Source organism: Macrobrachium rosenbergii, chromosome 4 (assembly GCF_040412425.1).
Source record: "Macrobrachium rosenbergii isolate ZJJX-2024 chromosome 4, ASM4041242v1, whole genome shotgun sequence".
Lineage (NCBI taxonomy): Eukaryota > Metazoa > Arthropoda > Malacostraca > Decapoda > Palaemonidae > Macrobrachium > Macrobrachium rosenbergii.
The window spans coordinates 29,779,813-29,801,380 of NC_089744.1; the positions used below are offsets into that span (position 1 = coordinate 29,779,813).

The window sequence follows — 21,568 nt, forward strand, 5'->3', positions numbered from 1 at the left end:
GAAGGTGGCTTTGTGAGTAGGCTTGTCAGATTGTGGGTTTGCATTATAAAACTCACAAGCACACATATATCACAGGCAAAAACAAAGAAAGAAAGATCCCACCAGAAAAAAACAGCTCAACGACAATCAGGGCAGAGAGGGAGAAGACACGTCTGCACCGCACAACGGCCAAAAGAAAATTGGAATGTTAACATCCAGATGGGCGGCCCAGCCTAACAGATGGTATTTAACTGCCTAACCACCTTTTTTGAAAGTTCAACGGCCGTTTCCAGCTCCGCTGTCAGTAATTCCTAATGTAAAGGACTGATGGTTGGTATACCATGGAACAATTGGGTTTTATAACATGAATGATAGTCTGACTGGTAACATTAAAATTTGTAAACAATTAATTTCAGGCTTCTGCTTTTCATCTTTTTCCTTCAAACACTTCCTACTATACAGTCAAGCCAATTTCCACCCCAAATGTAAAAGCACCAAATTGTTCAGAATCAGTCTTATGAGCAAGAGTCTAGGAATGTCCAGAATTAGGCATATGTTAGTGAGAACCCCAAAGTGCTTTAGAATAATAAAAGATTATTAGATTTATTAGATAATGAACAAGTAAAAGCAAAAATTTAAAACAAAATAGTACATTTTCTGCATTTATCAGAATTTCTTTTTCTTTTCAGGGGATAATCAAACTTCGTAACACTGGAGACTTCCTCATAGCAAATGAGGGTAAACGGCCTATTTACGTAGATGGTAAACCAGTTTTGGCTGGCAACAAAATTAAACTGAATAACAATTCAGTTGTTGAAATTGCATCTTTAAGATTTATATTTCTCATAAACCTTGATCTCATTAATGTTATACGCCAAGAAACTGCAAAACTCAGTGGCCATTAAAATGCATTTACAGAGAACATGTCATCAGCAATCTGTGTTTATTAACAATGGAGGATAAAATATGGTTTGTGATTTATGAAAATTTGTATTGTATATTTAAACAAGGTTCAATCTGACTGCTTTTCTTTGCATTTTTTACAAAAATCTAGTTTATATTAAGGATTAATTACACCTAAATTTAGTATTTGTAAAAAAAAAAAAATAAATAAAAAAAAAGCAGTTTTATTTTACCATGGTACTATCCAAGCAAACATTGCCAGCCAAGGTGGCTGGCTTCTTTATCCTCATGCCAAGAATTTCTTTAAACTGAAAACCTTCATGGATAGATTCAGCAGATTATAAACTCAAGATGTTCCAAAGTGAAATCGGCCTTGAGAGAGAGAGAGGTTATAGGAAAAGGTGATAAATAGAGGGAATAAAAAATGAAACATACACCTCAAATTCAGGTGATGTCAGCAGAGAGCAGGAAAAAATTTTTTCCTCGCTTAAATATTTGTAGATCAGAGGATTCCACAACTGCACTAGGCAAACTATTCCACGTTTTAGTTGTAGCCAAGACAAAACACTACCGAGTAGTATGAAACCTAATGCTAGAAAACATGATTGCAGCAGCTGCCTGCCTAGTGTTGAAAGCAAAAACAGCTAGGTCAGGTAAAGAGTGCAGAGGATGTTTGTCATTGTAGTTCAATTTTCATAACAAACATGATGAACTCACTTTGCGTCTATGCCACAAGTCAACGTTAAGAGTTGGACTGATGACACCACAAGTCAACGTTAAGAGTTGGACTGATGACACAAGTTTGAGAAGATCCACTAACTCCCAATTATCTTTTAGACAAGTGTTTCATATCCACACTATCAAAGGCTGCACTAAAATCTAAAATGACCATACATGCCTCTGCACTCTGCAAGCAGAGGGGATTGGGGTACCATTTCAAGGTATTAAAAACACCACAGTAGAGGAATGACTGTTATTTCAAAAGCCCTTTAATTGCCACTAGTTTGGGAAATCTTTTCAAGCATTCCTGCATGGAGGTCAGTGGCTCTTAAGCATTCCTGCATGGAGGTCAGTGGCTCTTAAGCATTCCTGCATGGAGGACAATGGCTCTTACAAGGCACTACGACATTTACATCCCCGGTTCCATCCTAGGAGAGAAGCATGATGCACGAAATTTTCTTGCAGACTTGGTCTCATTAACTGTAGTTTTGGACTACTACTACTCTCAACAAAAAAAAAATGAAAATAAAGGGCTTTAATCTGAGTGTACATAGTCTGCAATACCAAAGCTTCATTTTCTTTATGAAAAAGAATATCCTATAGACCAAAGCTAGGAAATAAAACTAGGACCGACATAACTTCATATTTACCTTTGCAATATTGAACACTTCAGCAACCTTTACACCAAAGGTGTTGGAGTCATCCACTTGAGTCATGGCTACAACATCAGGAGAATTGATAGCATCCACCACTAAATCAAGTTGCTCAGGGAAAACAATTCCATCTTCTGCCATCATCAACCTATCAAAACATAGTACTGTATGTAATATTAAAACAAAAAAAAAGACAAAACATTATGATCACACTCTCATCTTTCAGAAAAGCACTCGTCTGAAATTAAACTATAGCTTGCCTGGACCATAGGATTTATCAATAATTATGCTATAATTCCAATGAAACTACACTATAAAAAAATTTCATATACAAAATCTGCCCAAAGTACTGTTAGGTGACCTATGTGTCAATGCAATGTACAAATCAATTATTTTAGTCATGCTTAATGAAAAAAAAATGATTAAGCCTGACCAAATTCGTGGCAGTGTTCTTCTCTGCAGAATTTGATAAGCTTCAGATTGCACTGTTCAATGACAGCCTCAACCTCTGATGACATGATTAGTTATACTTCTTTTTTTTCAATTCTCATAACTTCCTTCCTTGAAAGAGGCAGGTCTGTCTCTCCTTCATGGTTAACCCCACCCTTCATCCTTCCTTTCCCTTCTTCTTTTATCTTGAGCTTGAAGGGAGGACTGGGTTGCACTTTGCAATTGAAAATGTGATTATTTCTCCCTTACATGGGATCAGGTTAGCTTGCACAGCAGGCCCCTCAATGTCATTCTTTTTTAATTTCAACCCAGTCATCATGAGTAGATAACAGAGGGTTTTCTCTAATATAACCATTTTCACTTGCTAGCAAACATTTACAAATTGTGTTGAACTTGAAAACTATTATATCACTCTGGGACTGATAAATGTTTATAAGACTGCTTTGACCTTGATATGATCCAGTACTACTATGGGATCCTGGGAATTAGTTGCTTCTAATTTCATGTACAGACTGACAAAAACATTAAATATACCTAAAAAAATTATCAAGTGATTTTAAGTTGGGAGAATGCTACTGTAGTGTTTTCAGCTTACCTGTACATTAAAATCTTCTTGATGATGCCATCTTGTAAAGTTCCTTCTTTTGTGACTGGCCATAGAAAAAGAAGATTCACCTCTTCTTCAAGGTCATCAGTTAATTTAGACCTTATTCCAATCTCCTTAAGAACTTCTGAGATGCTTTCTTCTTCTACATAAAGCTTAGAATCAGGAAACATGGATATGACCAAGAGACCAGCAATAGGAAATGGACTAGTATCACATATCACATAAGAATGGGTAGTCTTGGATAAATGTTTCATCCTCACTGCAGCTTCTTTGGCTCCAAGTAAAAAGTTACTCAAGAAATTTTTTCTGGTTAAAAAGTTTATGGCACTTGGCGATAAAAAAAGATTTTCTTTCATATTTTGACCTGATGCAGTATCTGACTGGACACTAAGCTCTATAATACCACCATGGCAACTGAAGTCAATCTTTACAATGTCGTTAACTCTAAGAGATTTATTAATTGACACAGGATACAATGCATTTTCCCAGGCAGCAGCACAAGATTCTGGAAATGTACTGATGACATGAGTGTCATCTAGATTCAATTTGAATGCAAGTGCCAAAGCATCAACAGTTCCTTCAGATGTACATTTAAATCCCAAAGTTTGATTTACTAATCCCTTGAGATGCATATCAATGCTGTTTGGAGAATTGAAATCTACTTTAGTTATTGGTGTCCATTCTGATAACATCTTGAAGCCACCAGGAATATTATTCAGTTTTTCAGACATGTATGGTTCGTCTAGCTTCAAAAAAACTTGTTTGTTTTTAAAGTACCTGATGAGTGCAGGGTCATCTAGTTTAGTGCAATTAGCAATGTACTTGCTGTTAATAAGAGCTGCAAACACTTCAGCACTTGATGGAATAACTTTCCCATATTTTATGTGTCCTTCAACAGATAAATCTTGAGATGTGCTTTCCTGCTTCAGATCACTTTTCTGCAAAGCAGGTGGGGGTGGTAAAAGAAGATGGGTCCAAGCATGCTGCAGTGTGGAAAGGATATGTTCTCCAAACAACCCAGCATCCAAGGTCTCACTCACCACCAGTGAGACTCTGAAACAAAAAGTAAATGTTAATTTTCAAAGAAATAAGTTTTTCATATTATTAAACCCATTACTTTTACATAGCTTGATCATCCATCTGGATGATTTCCACACACATCCACCAAAAGAAGATACAAGCCAGATAGCTCAAGTAGGCTGGCACATTCATGTAGGTCCCAACCAGTCGATGGTAATTCACAGATTCAGAGTAATTTGCATTAACTGAGTAATTTCTAAAAAATGAGTTTATGCTTAAACACAAACTTTTCACTTTTTAATGACCTGAATATCATGAATTCAACTTGGGCAGATGATGTATCATGATGCTGATACTCTGGCAAAAAGAAAAGAGAACTTAGGAGACATACTCTGGCAAAAAGAAAAGAGGACTTTAGGAGACATACCCAAGGCAAAATGAACTATAATCCTTTTAAAACTGGATGCAATGGTAAGGGACCCAGTGAGAGCATCATATTTCTGGATGGTCAAAGCAAAAGAAATCAGGCATTGTGTAACACAGGTAAATAGTGCCATAAGGGAAAAGATGGTCATTCTAGGAGCAGAATTCCCTCTCTCCCTTGTAGATCTTGCCAGAAGACTGATCCTTGTGATCTTACATGATGTAATATTATGAAAAGCAGAAGACAACCAAACCAAAGAAATAAAGGTGTACCCTTAATCTATCACAATCAAGCAGAAAACCAGTTATGAGTGTTTTCCTGAGAAAGAGATTGAAACAGAATTTGCCTTGAGCAACCTCTTACAAGTGGAGAAGTAAAACCCTGACAATCCAAGAGAACCTTGCTGCTTGTGGCAGAAACAACCCCATAAGATCCCTAACAAGACAAAGTATATGGAATATCCCTAACACTGAAATCTGAAAAACCAAAAACACTTGTTGGAAATGAGCATAGAAAATGAAGCAGAGTTAAATCTAGCTGAGCTCTAATTGCTGAAATACTAGATACAGAGGAAGCCAAGTCTCGATTCAAAATGGACCCCATTTACCATCAAGAGATTGTGCAAGAATATGCATCCTCAAACAAAAAAACTGGAAGCCGAGGTTCTGCCATAATGAGGGAAGTCTTGGGTACAAACTTACAATTAGCACCCATCAATAGACACTGTCACTCTGTCAAGTATTATAGCTAATGACCATCTTGTAAAAATGAAGTTGATCAACAAGAACTCCACATACAATTTTAGCTTTCAAACAGAATCCTTCTTTGTATCTTGCTGTCCAACCTCTCTAACTCTCTCTTTTCACTGTCGCGAGTGTGAACGGTCAAAAGTGCCCTAGTATTTGGTTTGGCAGCCTAAATTTCATAAAAATTAAAAAATTATGCGACACTAACTCTATCACTTGTGATACAGGATCCATAACCCAGATGCAGAGACTAGAATTGTCAACAGTGACTTAGGTCCCATAACAAGAGTCTGGATCTTCTACTATTTTGTTAAGTCTAGTTAGTCCTATAAGATCAGGTTCCTCAACTGGTATCTGAACATTTCCAAATTGAGTTTTTGCTACCTTACTCAGGTAGAACTTAACTGTTTACTACCTTTCTCCAGTTTCAGTTAACCATTTTTCTGTATGACCCTCTCCACCTACCTCTTCATTGTTAGGACAATCTTGCAAACATACTTCTGTACACTGACTATAATCCTTAGCATACTTGGTTCAAATACTGTTTTTCCAAAATCCTGTTTGTATGGCTGTTTATATCCTATTAAAGGATGTATGGCTGTTTATATCCCATTAAAGGATCCTTCACACTAAGTGGAATTCTCCAATTTCCCTCTGAAAACAATGCCAGTATGATCCTCTGCTTCGCTTCACAGTATGCTCAACTGCCTCTGAATTATCCTTTCTAGCAACATCATCTTTTCCAATATATCCATCTTTTCTTCACAAGACAGTTTTTGGTGCTTAACTCCTGAATCAGGGGTCTGCCAGCTGGAGATCATTCAGAGGAACAACCTATCTGAGCTTGGATGCTGTAGTCTCCAAGTGGGGCAACAATCAATTATTTTCCTAGCAGTAAAGGATAAGCAAAAGAAGAACTTTGTACAATGTATGGACACTCATTTTTAAGATTCATACCCAATAACAAATGTAACACAAGAATAAATAGAATAGAATATAAAATTTAGGCCAAGTGCTGGGACACATGAGGTCATTCAGCGCTGAAATGGAAACTGACAGTAAAAATCTGAAAGGTGTAGGAGGAAAATCTTGCAGTTGTACTATGAATCAATTGTTCGGAGAGAGTGGCAAGCAAGATGGAAGAAAGAGAATATGAACAGAGGTACACACACACACACACGATTAAATGAAGTAACTTGCAAATTATAAAATCTTACCTCTCTGGAATATCTGAGGGTATACTTAAATTGTGGCTGTGAAGGTTGAAAATTGTTATCCCCTCTGTTGCACCATTCGACTTGAGGACATCCTTTCCAATTTCATACATGAATTTATCAGTTTCACATCCATACACAATCTTTGCACCTGCCCATTTTGCATAAAGACTGCAAATAGAAAAAAACCTGTAATACACAAGACCTTAATGACCTCCAGATGCATATAAAATGATGCCTTGAACCTTGCAATGACTATAGCTACACTACAGTACTTCTCTTTCGATAATGTTACAAGAAAACCCAAAATGATCAGTCCGGGGAGATTATGGACAAAACACAATAAGAATGATCTAATTGGGCAGACCCAGTGAGTGTTGTATTTTTAACTAAATGGTTTAGCTCAGCTACTTGATAACAGCCAAAATATTCACACACTGCCTCATGGTCAGCAGCTAAAGTTTTCCAAACATTAGCAATTTCCAAACAACAAAAGTTTAAATGTGATAAAAATCAATAAAAACCACTCCAAAACTTATGAATGCATGACAAATATCCCACCACTGGCAATTATCAATTCCTCTACAGGTTGCAGGTAACCATAAACCCTCATTCTAGTTTACTATGTATATAAATTTCAATTGATTAACTAGTTCAAGTTTACTGATTCTTAAAAAATTTCCCTGATTTGTTTTCAAAATTTGACATCTGCCATCAGTTAAAGTTTAGACAATCCCATAAAACATGTTTATCATCATAATATTTGCATCTGGGATTGGGTCATGTTGGCTATTCATCATATATTTGTATGCCAAATGAGTATGATGTTTGAATACATGAAACAATTAACTTCATGTGATGCTCTTTTTAGTAAGAAAATACCACAGTCCATAATCGTAGTACAGGTATTTGTAAATGTCTAAATGCGTCCTATCAAAAGTATTCTAACTTTATAGAAGAAAACTAACTTACCTCAGCAAGTTTGTGCCTGAACCTATATCAAGCACCTTATTGTAACCTTCCTTAACAGCTGCTTCAATTGCACATTTAAAGGAATGGTTCCTCTGAATATCATTCAGCATTGGCAAATGCCACCTATCAATGAGGGCATTTGCAAGGCGACCACGAGTTTCCTGGGCATTAGGATCTTGAGTACACTCACTATGGGACAAGCAAGCGCAACTCCAAGCTTCATATATGCTTCCATGTCTGCAAGAACCCAGGTAAATAAAACTCAGTATCTATTAGATGTTTATTCTGTACATAGTTTATAAACGTTTTGGGGGAAACTTAGGTATGAATACCTAAATCTAAAATTTAAGAAGTCTGTTCATCCTAAATCCATGTTTACTGTTTACTCACGTGAACTAATGATAAAGCCACAACCTATTGAGTATATTCTTTGATATACAAAAATATCTTAAAATATGAAAATTTGGAGCCTTTACCAAACGCTTTATACTGCAATACAAAACATACACTTATATATCGAGAAACCCAGAAAGCAGCACTGTACAATTTATCATACCACATTCATTCAACAAAGAAATGCCAACAAAACCTATGATTAGCAAAATGTCTAAAACCTTTACTAAATGCCATGTGAAAATAATTAATGTTCTTATAAAAAAGTGAAAACCTGTGCTAGTTATTGTGCAGTAAAATAAAAAAAGAAAAAGGCAAAGCTCAAAGTCTCTTCAAACAAACTCTGTTTTCTTCTTTGACAACGTTTCCTACAGTTGTAAAAATTTCTGCAGTAATCTCATCAAATCTTATCCTAAGTGTCATGGAGTTAATATGCTTTTCACCCTTAATAAGTTAGCACAATACAGCATAACAGTACAATGTGACAGTCCCTGAATATTAACATTCAATCCTAAAAAATACGTTTCTGACAGGAACATACATACGCATACAGTGGACCCCCCTATTCGCGGTTCCGGATTCGTGGCTTCACCTATTTGCGGATTTCTCTGTGGAACATGTATACACACATTATTCGTGGAAAATTCGCCTATTCACAGTATTTTTCAGAGAAAATTATTGTATTTTCATATAACTTTCGTGACTAAATGCACTTTTTGTGATAAAACTATTAAAATATTCTGGTATAAGCATTTTTCGAGGGTTTTTTGGTGTTTTGAACTATCAAAATAAGCAGTTATAAGCATTTTTAGGGGGGTTTGAAGTATTCGTGGATTTAAGCTATTCGCAGGAGGTAGTGGTACGCATCCCCAGCGAATACCGGGGGTCAACTGTATATTCATCCAGCCAACTATTACAGTTACCCAATATGGTAAATATTGTCACCTATCCTTGAACATGTAACTACTAAACTTATTCCACTAAAATAGACTCCAAAAAATCAATGATCCTTTGTAACTCAAAAATACCTCTAAATCTCAGAAAATCAAGCTAAATACACTTCTTCACAATTTACACTAAATGAAACTACATACCAGCTGCATCTTTCTCTTCAAACCTTCTATACATTTAAGAAACAAATTACAATAACTGTATCCACATACACAGCTATCCAAAAATACTATTTTTTTAAGCTATACTAACAGTTAATGCACTAAAATATTTATAGTATTTCAACATCACATGTCATATATCATCTAACTTTCCCTCATTTCAATATGCATTACTGTCTAGAAGTAACTGACCAGTTTTCCAGCTTGAATGATGCTTGCACCTGATTTTTCTAACAGATGCAAAACTCCTCTGACATCCATCATAAAAAGCTACCATACTTGAACCTTCTAATCATAATCATTAATTCCATGAAAATTAAGTACACTGTATTTACAATAAAAAACTTTATTTTAAAATAAAAAAAAAATTATGCAGTCATGATGCATAAATAAAGTCACAAGGACAAAAATGAATGAAAAACAAAATCTTAAGGAAATTTAGTTCCATGTCAGCATAACAGTGTTCATGAATTTTAACAGGCCATACTGAGCTTCTAACACAACTATCATAGACCTCACCCAAATGATAAAAGCATAAATCACATATAAATTATCACAAAACAGTTTATCACATGTCACCATTTTGAGTGGCCTTCAGAAAACCTTTAAATTTAGATACTTCATTACTTAATTTTTGAGCAATGAGTACATCTAAAGAGAGTACTCAAAGAAAAGGTTAGTAATACATAACAATGGTGAATTACTTTCCACAGATCTTCCCAATAAAAGATACCCAGTCTACAAGGTCTGTGACTGTCACTAAATCATTCCAGATAATACAAAGACAAATGTAAAGCCATTTTTTTTTTATTTAACTCTTACACCAGTGCCAGCATGGGCTCTTGTCCTTAAATGCACTCTGCAGTTTGAACAAAAAGTTGCTGCAAATGCAGCTTCAGTTCACCATATGGGAAATCTACAACTTTCCAAAAAGCCATCTCACAGGCAGTTCTGAAGATTTTCCAACTGCCAATGACACTACTCAAGAGTCAAGATAGTACAATTGGAGTTGTGTCAGATTTGAAACGAAAGGAAAAAACAAAAACGAGTCCTGTCATTACTATCCCATCCCTTCAATTACAAATGAAGACAGATGTTATGGAAGTGATATACAGGAGAAACATGCAGAAAAAGCTGAGACATGTTCATGTACCCATAAACAATTTTGCCGAGACATGTTCATGTACCCATACACAATTTTGCCGAGACATGTTCATGTACCCATAAACAATGAAACACTAAAAGATGAAACACAGAAGTCCAATTGTTTCTTAAATTGCAATAAATTTATACATTACATATAATGGAATGGAGGTATCAAAGGTTTCAGCTGTTAACATAATCTATATTTTTCTGTAAGAAACAATAGTACCTCCACTGGACTGAGTTCAGTGGCCTAAATGAAAAGGACATACTGCACAAAATGAGTGTAAAAAGTTATAAAGGATATAAAATGCTATTTGATGCCAACACCATAGGAGTGAGGAAAAAAGTCTCCTGGGAGAACATCCAATCTCCTACAAAATCCTGAGAGTGCCACATCAGCAATGAAACTGGCATAACATGCCTTCCAGAGCATTGTGATTACAAACAACTAAAAGATTATTTTGCCATAAAAACTGTCCAGTCAAAGATAGTGAGGATTAATAATTGCATCATTACCTCAAGGCTAATAAGTACTTCTAAATAAAACAGACTATACTGTCATATTACAGTATTATGGGAGTTTAACAAGATGACTGAATTACAATCTGACTCTCCTGGGGCTTGCCTAAAGCTTGGTTCTTCAATGATAACTAAACATAGGAAAACAGTAAAGTTTAAGATGTTGGACAACAAAGCAGGAAAACAGCATAAGGAAACAGATGAACACTTTAAAAACAATGCAATGCAATAGCTGAAGTTGATGGATTGCTACAAAAAACTTCATAAATAACCTAACCTATCCATTTCACCTGTGGAGTACTAGATTGATACATTTCTGTATACTCCCTCTTGAGTCAGTTTTTACTATATCATTTTTTCCTTGTTTTCATAATATGTACATCCTCTTATTGGGACCAACTGAGCATTACTCAAACAGAATTACACCTTACAGCTTTCATACAATTCAAGCTGTCTTCTACTTCATAAATTAATGCTCTACACCTATATTTTTATTCTAGGTTTCAAATCATCTTCAAGATAGGAGGGTTATTTTCCTGCATACAACTCCCACCTGCTAGTCCAAATTCATCAGTTAGAAGGGGATGGACTTCATGACATACCTGAACTATAAAACTTAGAAATGTACATGTAAGCCACTATAAAATGTGGTGAAAATAAAAATCTATGGTCAAGCATGCAAAAAATAGCAAATTTTTAAAGTAATTTGTATTTTTCCTAACATACAAACCTCCAGGTCTTTACATAGAAACTAAATCCTATGTAAAGACCTTCAGGTTTGTATGTCAGGAACAAACAGCAAATTTTTTTTAAGTAATTTGTATTTTTCATAACATACAAACCTGAAGGTCTTGACATAGGATTTAGCTTCTATGTAAAGACCGAAGGTTTGTATTTGTGTAGGAACAATAATTAATTGAAAATAAATTTCTAGGACTGCTTACGATGTAAAAAAAAAAAAAAAGTTGGTTTAATGAAACTATTCTTACATCATACTTTTGCAGCTTGAAAGATTCAGGAACTAAAACTAATGAAATAAATTCAGTTAAATAAAACCATACCCTGCACAATAAATTTCTAGGAACAAAAAATTTTATCCAAAGGGGCAAGTTATGCAGTATGCATAACAAGATATGAATCATCTAAAGAAATAAAAATACTGTAGAAGTTCTAAAAAAATTGTATTTTCAGTTACCATCTCTGACCACTTATCTGTCCTTCCTGGCTTTAATAAGTTTGGCTCATACCCATGCCAAATTACCTTGTAGTTCTTTGCTGAGAATCCTGACGCCAATTTTGTTGTTATTTTGAGCAATATAAGCTGATATGTCCTTATTACTATTACATCTTTTTGAATTTAGAATTCTAAACTTGCCATTTTTTATAATTCATTAGTCAAAATATTATTTAAATCAATGAAAACAGTTTAGTATACATTTTAAAACCCTAGCTCAAAGCTGGTCTACTTTATAACTAAAGAATGATGAGTAGTTTCTTGAATTGCTTACATGGACCTCAAGGCTGTCAAAACCTCAATTCTGAGGATATTGCAAGGAAAAAATCATAAAGAAATTCCCAACTTTCACAAGTATGAAAGGTGTGACATTGGAAGCTAAAAATATCCCACAAAAGCAAGTTATAAGGCAACGGAAAGACATAAAACAGAATCACACTTGAATTTAGCACTGGAAAAGCTACCAGCTTCCTCCACTTTCATATTCATCACATTACCCCAGTGCTCAATACCTGGACGGAGTTCAATTTCCATTGCTTCTGGTATACTAAAGGAAAACAATTCAATTAGTGATCCATCAATGGAACAATTTGCACTGAACTTGAATACTTTCAGAGGCATCCCTGACAAACTTTTACCATCCGATTCCCCTTCCCACCAATAAATATGAGGATAACCTAACATACATCCAAATACTGTACTTAAATTAATATCACTTGGTAACTTGACCTGGATAGCTTTGACTCCTGGTGGATTAGCTGAGGCAGTGTGTTGGCTCGCTTCTGTATTTACAGTTCTGCTGCTCCTACTACCACTGCTACAACTATTACTAGCACTCTGGGATACCACTTTGGCAGAACTTTCAGATGATTCTGATGTTTTACAATCAAGTACTCCAAGCTGAGAAATGAGAGAGTTAAGGTGAACACGGAATTTCTGGTGATTTTCACTGCTGGAAACTTTTGGTGTTGCTTCACTAATGTCAATTAACCACGTTGGACTAGCACTTGTGATGCTAGTAAGAGTCTGCGTTAAGGCATCAATATTTACAATCAACACATCTAAATCAAGTTCTATCAAAGCTAATTTGGAAATCAGCAAACCTTTAGACTGAGCCTGATTAAGGAGACAGAGAAGAGCTGATGTGTCAGCTGTGCACACATCCCAGAGGAGAGATGGCTTGATTCCCTGATCTACTGCCACCAAAAGAGGAGCAACTTCGTCACAATACTGACTTCCCCTTCCATTTAGACACTCGCGAAATAATGCACGCCACACATCCTGAGACATGATGCACTCTTGACTTGCAATTAAATAAACTCAAACACAGGTCCTCAGCTAATGAAAGGAAGCTAAAAGTAACAAGAATAAATTACACAACCCATTGTAATTAATTTTCCAAGTACTTTGACATATATTTCTTGGAAGAACTAAAAAAAATTTTGTTGAAAAATGCCCCTTATATGGGAAGTTTTTCAATGCACTTATTTGAAAAATTTTAATTCAGATATACCTGTACAAAATTTTTGCAAGCAGATAATTTACATCTGGGGATTCTGGATAAAGCTTCAGAGCTACTTTGTACAACTTTACAGCCTCTTGGAAACCATGGTCCTCTTCAACAGCAGTACTCCATGGCTCTGAAATTAAAGAACATATTCATACAGCTTAAAAATGGCAAAGAATAAACTCAATACAAACACTGGTACCAGCTATGGTAGACAAACACAAATAAGATCATCAATTTAGAAGATTTCCTGATCTAAGCACATAGCAAGCCGACCTTACTCTTATATCAAAGGTAAATAAGAAACTTGTTTTCTTGATATGTAAACTAAAGAAGGAAGTAACTGGGTTTAACTTAATACAGTAATCACTTCACCAACACAATCATATATACTGCTAATTCATCATAGATTATCACTCTAAACTAGTACTAAATCTATCAGATTCTATTTATCAACATTAAAATTACAATGATCACTAACTATAAGCTAGTAATTATGGCAGAAATGTGATTTAGTTGTCTTTTCAACTCTCTCATGTAGAACATCTCTACTTAAAAAATATTCTCATAATAAAATTAAGTTTCATATACAATTACCAAGTAATTACACAGCTATAGTTTTAACTCACTCGGCAGCCTTTTATTTAGAAATCGCAGTAGCACTTTGATAGTTAGTGTGGGTGACAAGCCCCGCCCACTTAACATGAGTGTTGGAATGACTTAGCTAGTAGCATCATTCTGTTTGTGCCCTTATGTCCATTAGAGGGGAGGAGGAAGGGCTCTGATTCTGTAATTACTTGGTAAGTATATATGAATCTTAATTTTATTATGAAAATATCATTTTCATATAAGTAACTTACCAAGGAATTACATAGCTGAATCCCACATTGATAGGGGGTGGGATGAATGGACATATTCTGCTCCAAAACATTGAGGTGAGATAGTTACTTTGAAATAGAAAGGATGGCTAGCATTGAAACAATGCTTGTTGTTTCCTTACCTGGTAAGAGAGCTACTGCAAGTGAATACTGCCTCTGGGTGGTGCTCATCTTAACCTGTACTGGCATGGCAGTTGAGCTGAGGGTTGCCTCTACATAAGTGGGAGTTGTGCAACGGAGGGTAGGCCTGATCGCTGACAAGACATATATAATAAGTGCCCTTGCCCTGGGCACATTACCATTAAGACAAACAACCAGACAATGCTGTCACCTATGCTGACAAAAAATCCACTACCCATCCAAATTTGACTGGTGGGCACTCCAGGTACAAAGTATCCCCAGGCTCCCCAAAACTCGACACCCTATGTCAAGGCTAAGAGACATGAGAGAAAGAATGCTTCCTAAGCTTCTTCCCCCAACAGCATGCCAGCCACTGATAATGGCCCAAGGGTACTGCAATTCTCAAACTGTTTCGACTTCTTTTGAGCAATGAGACACAAAGAACAATTTATGCTTGAAGCCGAGAGAGGTAGCGACTGCTTGGACTTCATGCGCTTTCACTTTGAACGAAGGCAAAGTGTCCCCCTAAATCCAAGAATGTGCCACAGAAATCAGGTCCCGTAGGAAGAATGACAAAGCGTTCTTCGAAAGAGGGCGAGATAGATTCTTGACAGAACACCAGAAGTTGCTGGATGGCCCTCTGATCTTCTCGGTCCTTTGCAGATATCTTAGGGTTCTGACAGGGCAAAGAATCCTTTCCTCTTCCTCCGGGCCCAGGATCTCCATTAAACTCTTAAGGTGGAAGGAATGAGGCCAGGGCTTAGATGGGTCCTCGTTCTTGACTAAGAAACCTAGGGTAAAAGAGCACACTGTGTCTCCTTGGGAGAAGCCTACCCTCCTGTCAATAGCTTGCAGGTCACTTACACACTTGGCAGTCGCCAAAGCCATGAGGAGGAGTGTCTTCCAAGTGAGGTCCCTTAGGGGAGCGGAACAGAGGGGTTTAAAAGGAGGGCATGTGAACCACCTTAGCATGACATCTAGGTTCCTGGAAACCAGATTGGCCTTCTAGTTAGAAGTTTTGAATGACTTGATGAGGTCATTATGATCCGGGTTTGAGGACATGTCCAGACCTCTATGCTTAAAAACCGAGCTAAGCGTAGCTCGATATCCTTTAATGGTGGAAGAGGACAGACCTCTAGAGGTCCTCAGATAGAGGAGGAAGTCTGCTATTTGTGTTAAATATATCTCACACAACAAGACATTATGTCTGAGACACCATCTATGAAAACTGTCCACTTTGCTTGGTAGGCGTTGCAAGAAGACTGTCATCTCCATCTTGCAATAGCTCCCGCAGCTGCTCTTGAAAAGCCTTTCCCTCTGACCAGCTTCCTGAGTCTGAATCCTGTTAGAGCAAGAGTGGACAACCTTTGGTGGTATCTCTTGAAGTGAGGTTGAGTAGCCACAGTTTTTGGGTAAGTAGGCTTGGGAAGTCAACCAAAAGCCATGGAAGGTCCAGAGACCACTCCTTCATGGGTCAAAACGGCGTTACGAGGGTGATCGAGACGTTGTGGTGCAAGACAAACTTGTTCAGCACTTCTCTCACCATGCTGAAGGGCAGGAAGGCATACAGATCCAGGCCTGACCAGTCCTGGAGCATGGCGTCTGTTGCCCATGCCAGGGGATAGGGGCTGGAGAGCAGAAGAGAGGAAGACAATGGTTTCTTGAGGTGGCAAACATGTCCGACATTGGTTTGGCCATAATCTCTAAAGGTTGAGACAGACCATGGGATCCAAGGTCCACTCGGTGGGAAGGATCTACTTCTGACGGCTCAGTTTGTCTGCCAGAACGTTCAGTTTCCCTGGAATAAATCGAATGACCAGCGTCAATCGATTCTGATCTGCCCATAGAAAATCCTTTGCCGCCTGGCAGAAAGAAAAGGAATGAGTGCCTCCCTGCTTTCGAATATATGTCAGTGCGATGGTGTTGCCCACATGGACTGCCAATGTCCTGTTGTAGGTCATGGTTGAGAAGCACTTGAAGACCTAGATGAATGGCCTTTAACTCCCTGACACTGATATGAAGGTTCCGTTCTTCTGGGGACCACGTCCTGGGAACTTTCTTACGTCCTAGATGCTCCAACCTAGAGCAGAGGCATTTGAGTAAAAATCTAGGTTGGGGCTCAGAGGAAGAAGAGACTTTCCCTGCGAAAGTCTTCCTTTGGACAGCCACCACTGGAGGTCCGATTTGATTTCCCGAGTGATGGGAAACACGACAGAGTCTGGTTGGGTTTTCCTGTCCCAGTTGGCTTTTAGGTAGAATTGGAGGTCTTTCATGTGGAGTCTGCCCAATCTGATGAGCATCTTGATGGATGCTAACGTCCCTAGTAGACTCATCCACTGATGGCCCAAACAGACGAGAGGGCAAGGAAACTGCAGATCATCTTGAAGCAACTGGCGATTATTCTCTTGGGGGATGGAAAAGCCCAAAAAGTCCAAGAATTGAGAATCATCCCCAAATAGAGAATCTCTTGTGTTGGGGCTAACTGGGACTTTTGGAGATTTAAGAGTATTCCTAGTTCCTGAGTGAGGCGAAGAATGGTCTGCATGTCCTTCGTGCACTTCTCCTTCAGAGGGAATCGAGGAAGCCAGTCATCCAGGTAAAGACTGATGTTGGTGCTGATCAGATGAAGCCATTTTGCGAGAGGGGCGAGGACTCAAGTAAACACTTAAGGTGCTGTGGAGAGGCCAAAGCAGAGACCCCGAAACTGAAATACTTTGCCCTGAAAGATGAACATGAGATACTTCCTGGAGTCTGGGTGGATGGGGATATGGAGGTATGCATCCTGCTTACCCAACGTTATCATCCAACCACCCAGGTGAATGGATGATATGACTGACTGGTTCGTCTCCATCTTGAACTTCGTCTTCCTTATGAAGATATTCAGGGAACTTACATCGAGGACTGGTCTCCAACCCCTGACACTTTGGGGACTACAAACAGATGATTGTAGAAGTCCTCTGTGCAGATGTCCTTGACTTCTTCTATGGCTCTCTTTAGAAGGAGAGAGGATACTTCCTTCAAAAGGGCCAAATGCTTCTCTGAGCCTTTTGAGTAGGTCGTCAAGACGATGGGAGAAGTGATCAAAGGAGGGCTCTCCCTGAAGGGGATGGAGTAGCCCTCCTTAAGAATCTTTAAGGACTTCTTGTTCACTTCTTAGGCACAGCCTTGGAGGAGCCCCTCTTGATGGCTCTAGATGAGTACCGGACATTGGAGCGAAGTCTGGGTTGCCACTTGGGCTTATTTCCACAAAAGGGAAATTGTTGAAGTGGAAAGACCGTCTTAGGCACAAACGACGACGGCAAAACCTTGGGGTGCTTAGAAGACTGTGCTAAGAGGTCTTGGGTTGACTTCTTCTGGAGGTCCGAAGCAATTTCTTCCACTATTGGCTGAGGGAAAAGGTGAAGGGAATCCAAAGTTGAATATAATAACGCTAACCTCTGTAACTGTGTAAGTCCTCTGGTGGTGAAGGAGCACCACAGTTCTCTTTTCTTCAGAGCCCCAAAAGAGAACAGAGCCGAAGTTCCAAAGAGCCATCCCTGATGGCTTTGTATGCGCATGACAGAACTCCAAAGTGCTGACCCAGGCCCTTGTGGTCTTCAATCTTCTTAGCAAGGGCTCCTACTGTCCAGTCTAGGAAGCTGAAAACCTTAGAAACCTCCTTGAAGAGGTCCTTAACCCTACATCACCAGGGTTGGAAATAATACCATATTACCAGGCTTGTCCGGGATTCCAGACACATTTTTCTGGGCATAGAAACAACTATAGAACTGAAACCATATTTATTATTATATTTTTTACATCAAATAGATCCTATTCTTGAGTGATTTATGTAATAATGAAATAGGGCCATGAAATTAGCATTAGGAAAAAAATCATAAAAAAGTGGTAAAAAAGGCACAAAAAAAAAAAAAAAAAAACTCCATAACAAAATTTGCAGCTAGCCACAGTTTTGAGGTAGGCTGCTCAAATTTCCGACATGTTTAGTTTCAATGTCCACAATGATTCTCCAGGACCCCTAGGCCTTGTGCCCTGCTGGTTGCTTTGGGCCATGCTGTAAAAGTAAGGCTATGTTTTAGACTTGTCCAGGAATCCGAACACAAATGTGTAAAACAAAAAATATATGTAATATGCACTAACTTGCATTTGAGGAAGTGAAAACAATAACAAGAAAGAGGAAACAAAGCAACAAAAATATGTAATATACACTAACTGGCATTTGGGGCAGTGCACAGCCAAGCATCACTAGTCCCAATCACTGTCTTCCTCCCGAGCAGCCTGGCCGCAAACCGAGCAGGGTGAACAGTAAAGAAATGTGGAAATTATAAATGAAACATGCTGGAAATGGAAGAGTAAAGATAAATTGTATATGTGCAAATAAGATAAGCATTCGACACAATATTAGAAATGCAGAATAAAAAATAGGAAGGAAAATAATGAGTTGTGAAAACAATATTAGTACATATTTTTCTACTCATCCCCTCGATATACAGGTGATGTAGCATGTGCACAGGTGGCGGCGCACAGGCTGACCTTGCAGCCCCTGCAAGTGTATCTGCTCTTCTTTGATCCCTCGCAGCACTCCTTGCATCGCTTCTCAGCATTCAAACGGGAGTTGTACAGAAGTGATGTGTCACTCTCTGGCCCCTGTACTGCAGATGTGGGTTGTGCCATTTGGGGCATGTTGAATGTGTCGAAGATGAGGTACCTCAGGTTCCGAGACAAAGTGGGGAGAGACAGCCAATGCTTTGCCCATGGGCAGATGAGGGCCATGGCCAACTCAGAAAGGAATGTCCACCTACGTAGTGGATGTCGGTCTAAGGACTGAATATTTACACTATGGATCACCCAGGAATTGATGCCTGCACAATTGAGCAGCCCATAGAAGATGCAGAGTGACCATCTCTAAGTTTTCCTACTGCAGGAATATGTGGCACACATTTGATTGAAGGCATCAACCCCTCCTTTGGTCTTATTGTAGCAGAGTATGACCTCAGGCTTTCCTTGATCATCCAGAGTTGGCTGGCTATGCATTGTGGACACAAGGTGTACTAATTTCTTGGGTCTCCTTGTCTGACTGAGTGGTGCGTAGGACACCAAAATCATCGCCTCCGTGTAGATAAAGGCACTAGACCCAGGTACATGCCCTTCCAGCGAGCGCATCTCGCAGGGGATTTCTATCTTGTTTTTTTTTATTGTGCCCACAAGGGTTAGACCACAAGCTGACAGCAGGTCCATTGCAAGAGGAACTGACGTGAACCAATTGTCCACTGTGACGTTCCTATTAGTGTTGTGGTACGGTCAGGTGAGTTCCCAGACATAGTAGTGAGCCAGGGACAGGTTCCCCTGAGGTGGAGGGTCTTGCTTCCCAATATAAGGAATCCCCCCCCAAGCATATATTTAGTTCTGTTATCGCAACACAGCACAAGCTTTATTCCGTACTTAGCCGGCTTGCTAGGTATATACATTCTAAAGATCCACCTCCCACGGAAAGCAAGTAATTGTTCATTGATAGTGAGAGTATCTCCAGGGATGAACATCTGGCTACAGCCCCTACTGAAGCATTCCCAAACTTTCCTGGTTGGGGCAAACTTACCTGTTGACTGGCTCTCATCGCGAGTTTCTGTGTTGTCAAATCGCAGACAACTGAGCAAAAAACTAAACCTTGTGGCAGACATGGCAGCCCTGTAAATGGGACAACCCATACTTCGGTTAAATAACTTGTGGATGTGGAGGTGATTGCTTCTCTGTGCACCTGACACCAGGAGCAGGCCGAGCAAAGCTCGAATCTCAAGGGGGTGTGTGTCTGCAATATTTGAGTCTTTTTTCTTGTATCTCTGTCTAGCAACGGCGATTTTTTTATTTGTCCACTGGACAATTTCAGTGATGAGCTCATCAGTAAAAAACAAATCAAATGCTGAAGTTGGGGTGGTTGCTCCCCTTGCCTGTGGGGTGGGACCTGGGGCATAGTGAATGATGTTCCTAGCAGGGGTCTGTGAGACATGAGAGCGGTTTGGCTTGTTCCTAGCAGGGGTCTGTGAGACATAAGAGCTGTTTGGCTTGCACTGCCACTCACCGCCAGATGCACTTTTTAGTCCTGACACCGAAGTTGATAATGCAAGGTGGGGTAGGACTTGCATCACAAGAGCGTCAAACTTGTTGCGGCTGTGACTCCTGAGTACACTTCCTGCTGGGGTGTTGGGTCAAGGTTCGTTTTTTTGTCATCATTCTCTTCGGCTGATGCTCAGTTGTGGTTGATCGGAGTTGACGGTGGTTCATCTGTGTCAGTGTAAGGTGCATGTTTCTTAGGTGTGGAAGAAACAGCCGTAGACTGAAGCACATACACCATTTCCTCTTCACTGTCAGGTTCATGTCTCCTTGGGTTTTCCCGTCACTCTCTTCTATGTCACTGTCCTCCTCTCTTTCATCACTGCAGGTCTCTTCATCAGTTAGTGTCTCAAGGTATTCCCTTATTTCTGCACTTTCATTGAAGTCCCAGTTCCTGTCTTTTGATGCCACAGTTATTTCGTTAATCTTATGTTCACTGTCTTATTTTTTTCTACCTGTGGATTCACCAGTTCTTCTCTGCCCAAAAAAAAAAGAAAAATGTTGGAACATCTGAAACAAAAACTTTATGTAATATACAATATACATAATCTGAAACAAAATGTACAATTACTAGAACATGTGTGTGTCCATAAAACAAAAGCCAAAATTGCTAAACACCATTACATGTCCTATTTCACCAGAAATTTTATCCTAATTCACCAGACATGTCCAGAATCCCGGCAGAATTTTTTTTACCCTAATTCACCAGACATGTCCGGAATCTTGGCAGAAATTTTTATCCTAATTCACCAGACATGTCCGGAATCCCGGCAGAAATTTTTATCCTAATTCACCAGACATGTCCGGAATCTTGGACAATGGCGCCCTATATCTATGGCACACACATAAGCCCCACGAAAGCACCT

The 21,568-nt window shown here is 38.8% G+C and overlaps 2 protein-coding genes across 9 annotated transcripts in view; one reads left to right on the top strand and one right to left on the bottom strand.

The window, feature by feature from the left end:
• The window catches only part of Rcd5 (microspherule protein Rcd5), a 70,413-nt gene extending 69,416 nt beyond the window's left edge, over positions 1–997 (top strand). For all 5 annotated transcript variants that reach the window (XM_067092330.1, XM_067092317.1, XM_067092311.1 and 2 more), the window contains exon 6: positions 669–997. In XM_067092330.1, the coding sequence (XP_066948431.1) occupies positions 669–884 (216 nt within the window). In that variant the 3' untranslated portion in view covers positions 885–997. The remainder of the gene's footprint in view (positions 1–668) is intronic.
• The window catches only part of LOC136831645 (protein arginine N-methyltransferase 9-like), a 69,053-nt gene that overhangs the window by 17,508 nt on the left and 29,977 nt on the right, over positions 1–21,568 (bottom strand). For all 4 annotated transcript variants that reach the window (XR_010850948.1, XM_067092291.1, XM_067092275.1 and 1 more), the window contains exons 4-8: positions 13,606–13,732; positions 7,689–7,925; positions 6,720–6,887; positions 3,301–4,365; positions 2,253–2,403 (exon numbers count right to left, since the gene is read on the bottom strand). Coding sequence is in view for 3 of the 4 variants with exons in the window: in XM_067092291.1 (XP_066948392.1) it covers positions 2,253–2,403; positions 3,301–4,365; positions 6,720–6,887; positions 7,689–7,925; positions 13,606–13,732 (1,748 nt within the window). In the remaining variant the exon portion in view is untranslated. The remainder of the gene's footprint in view (positions 1–2,252; positions 2,404–3,300; positions 4,366–6,719; positions 6,888–7,688; positions 7,926–13,605; positions 13,733–21,568) is intronic.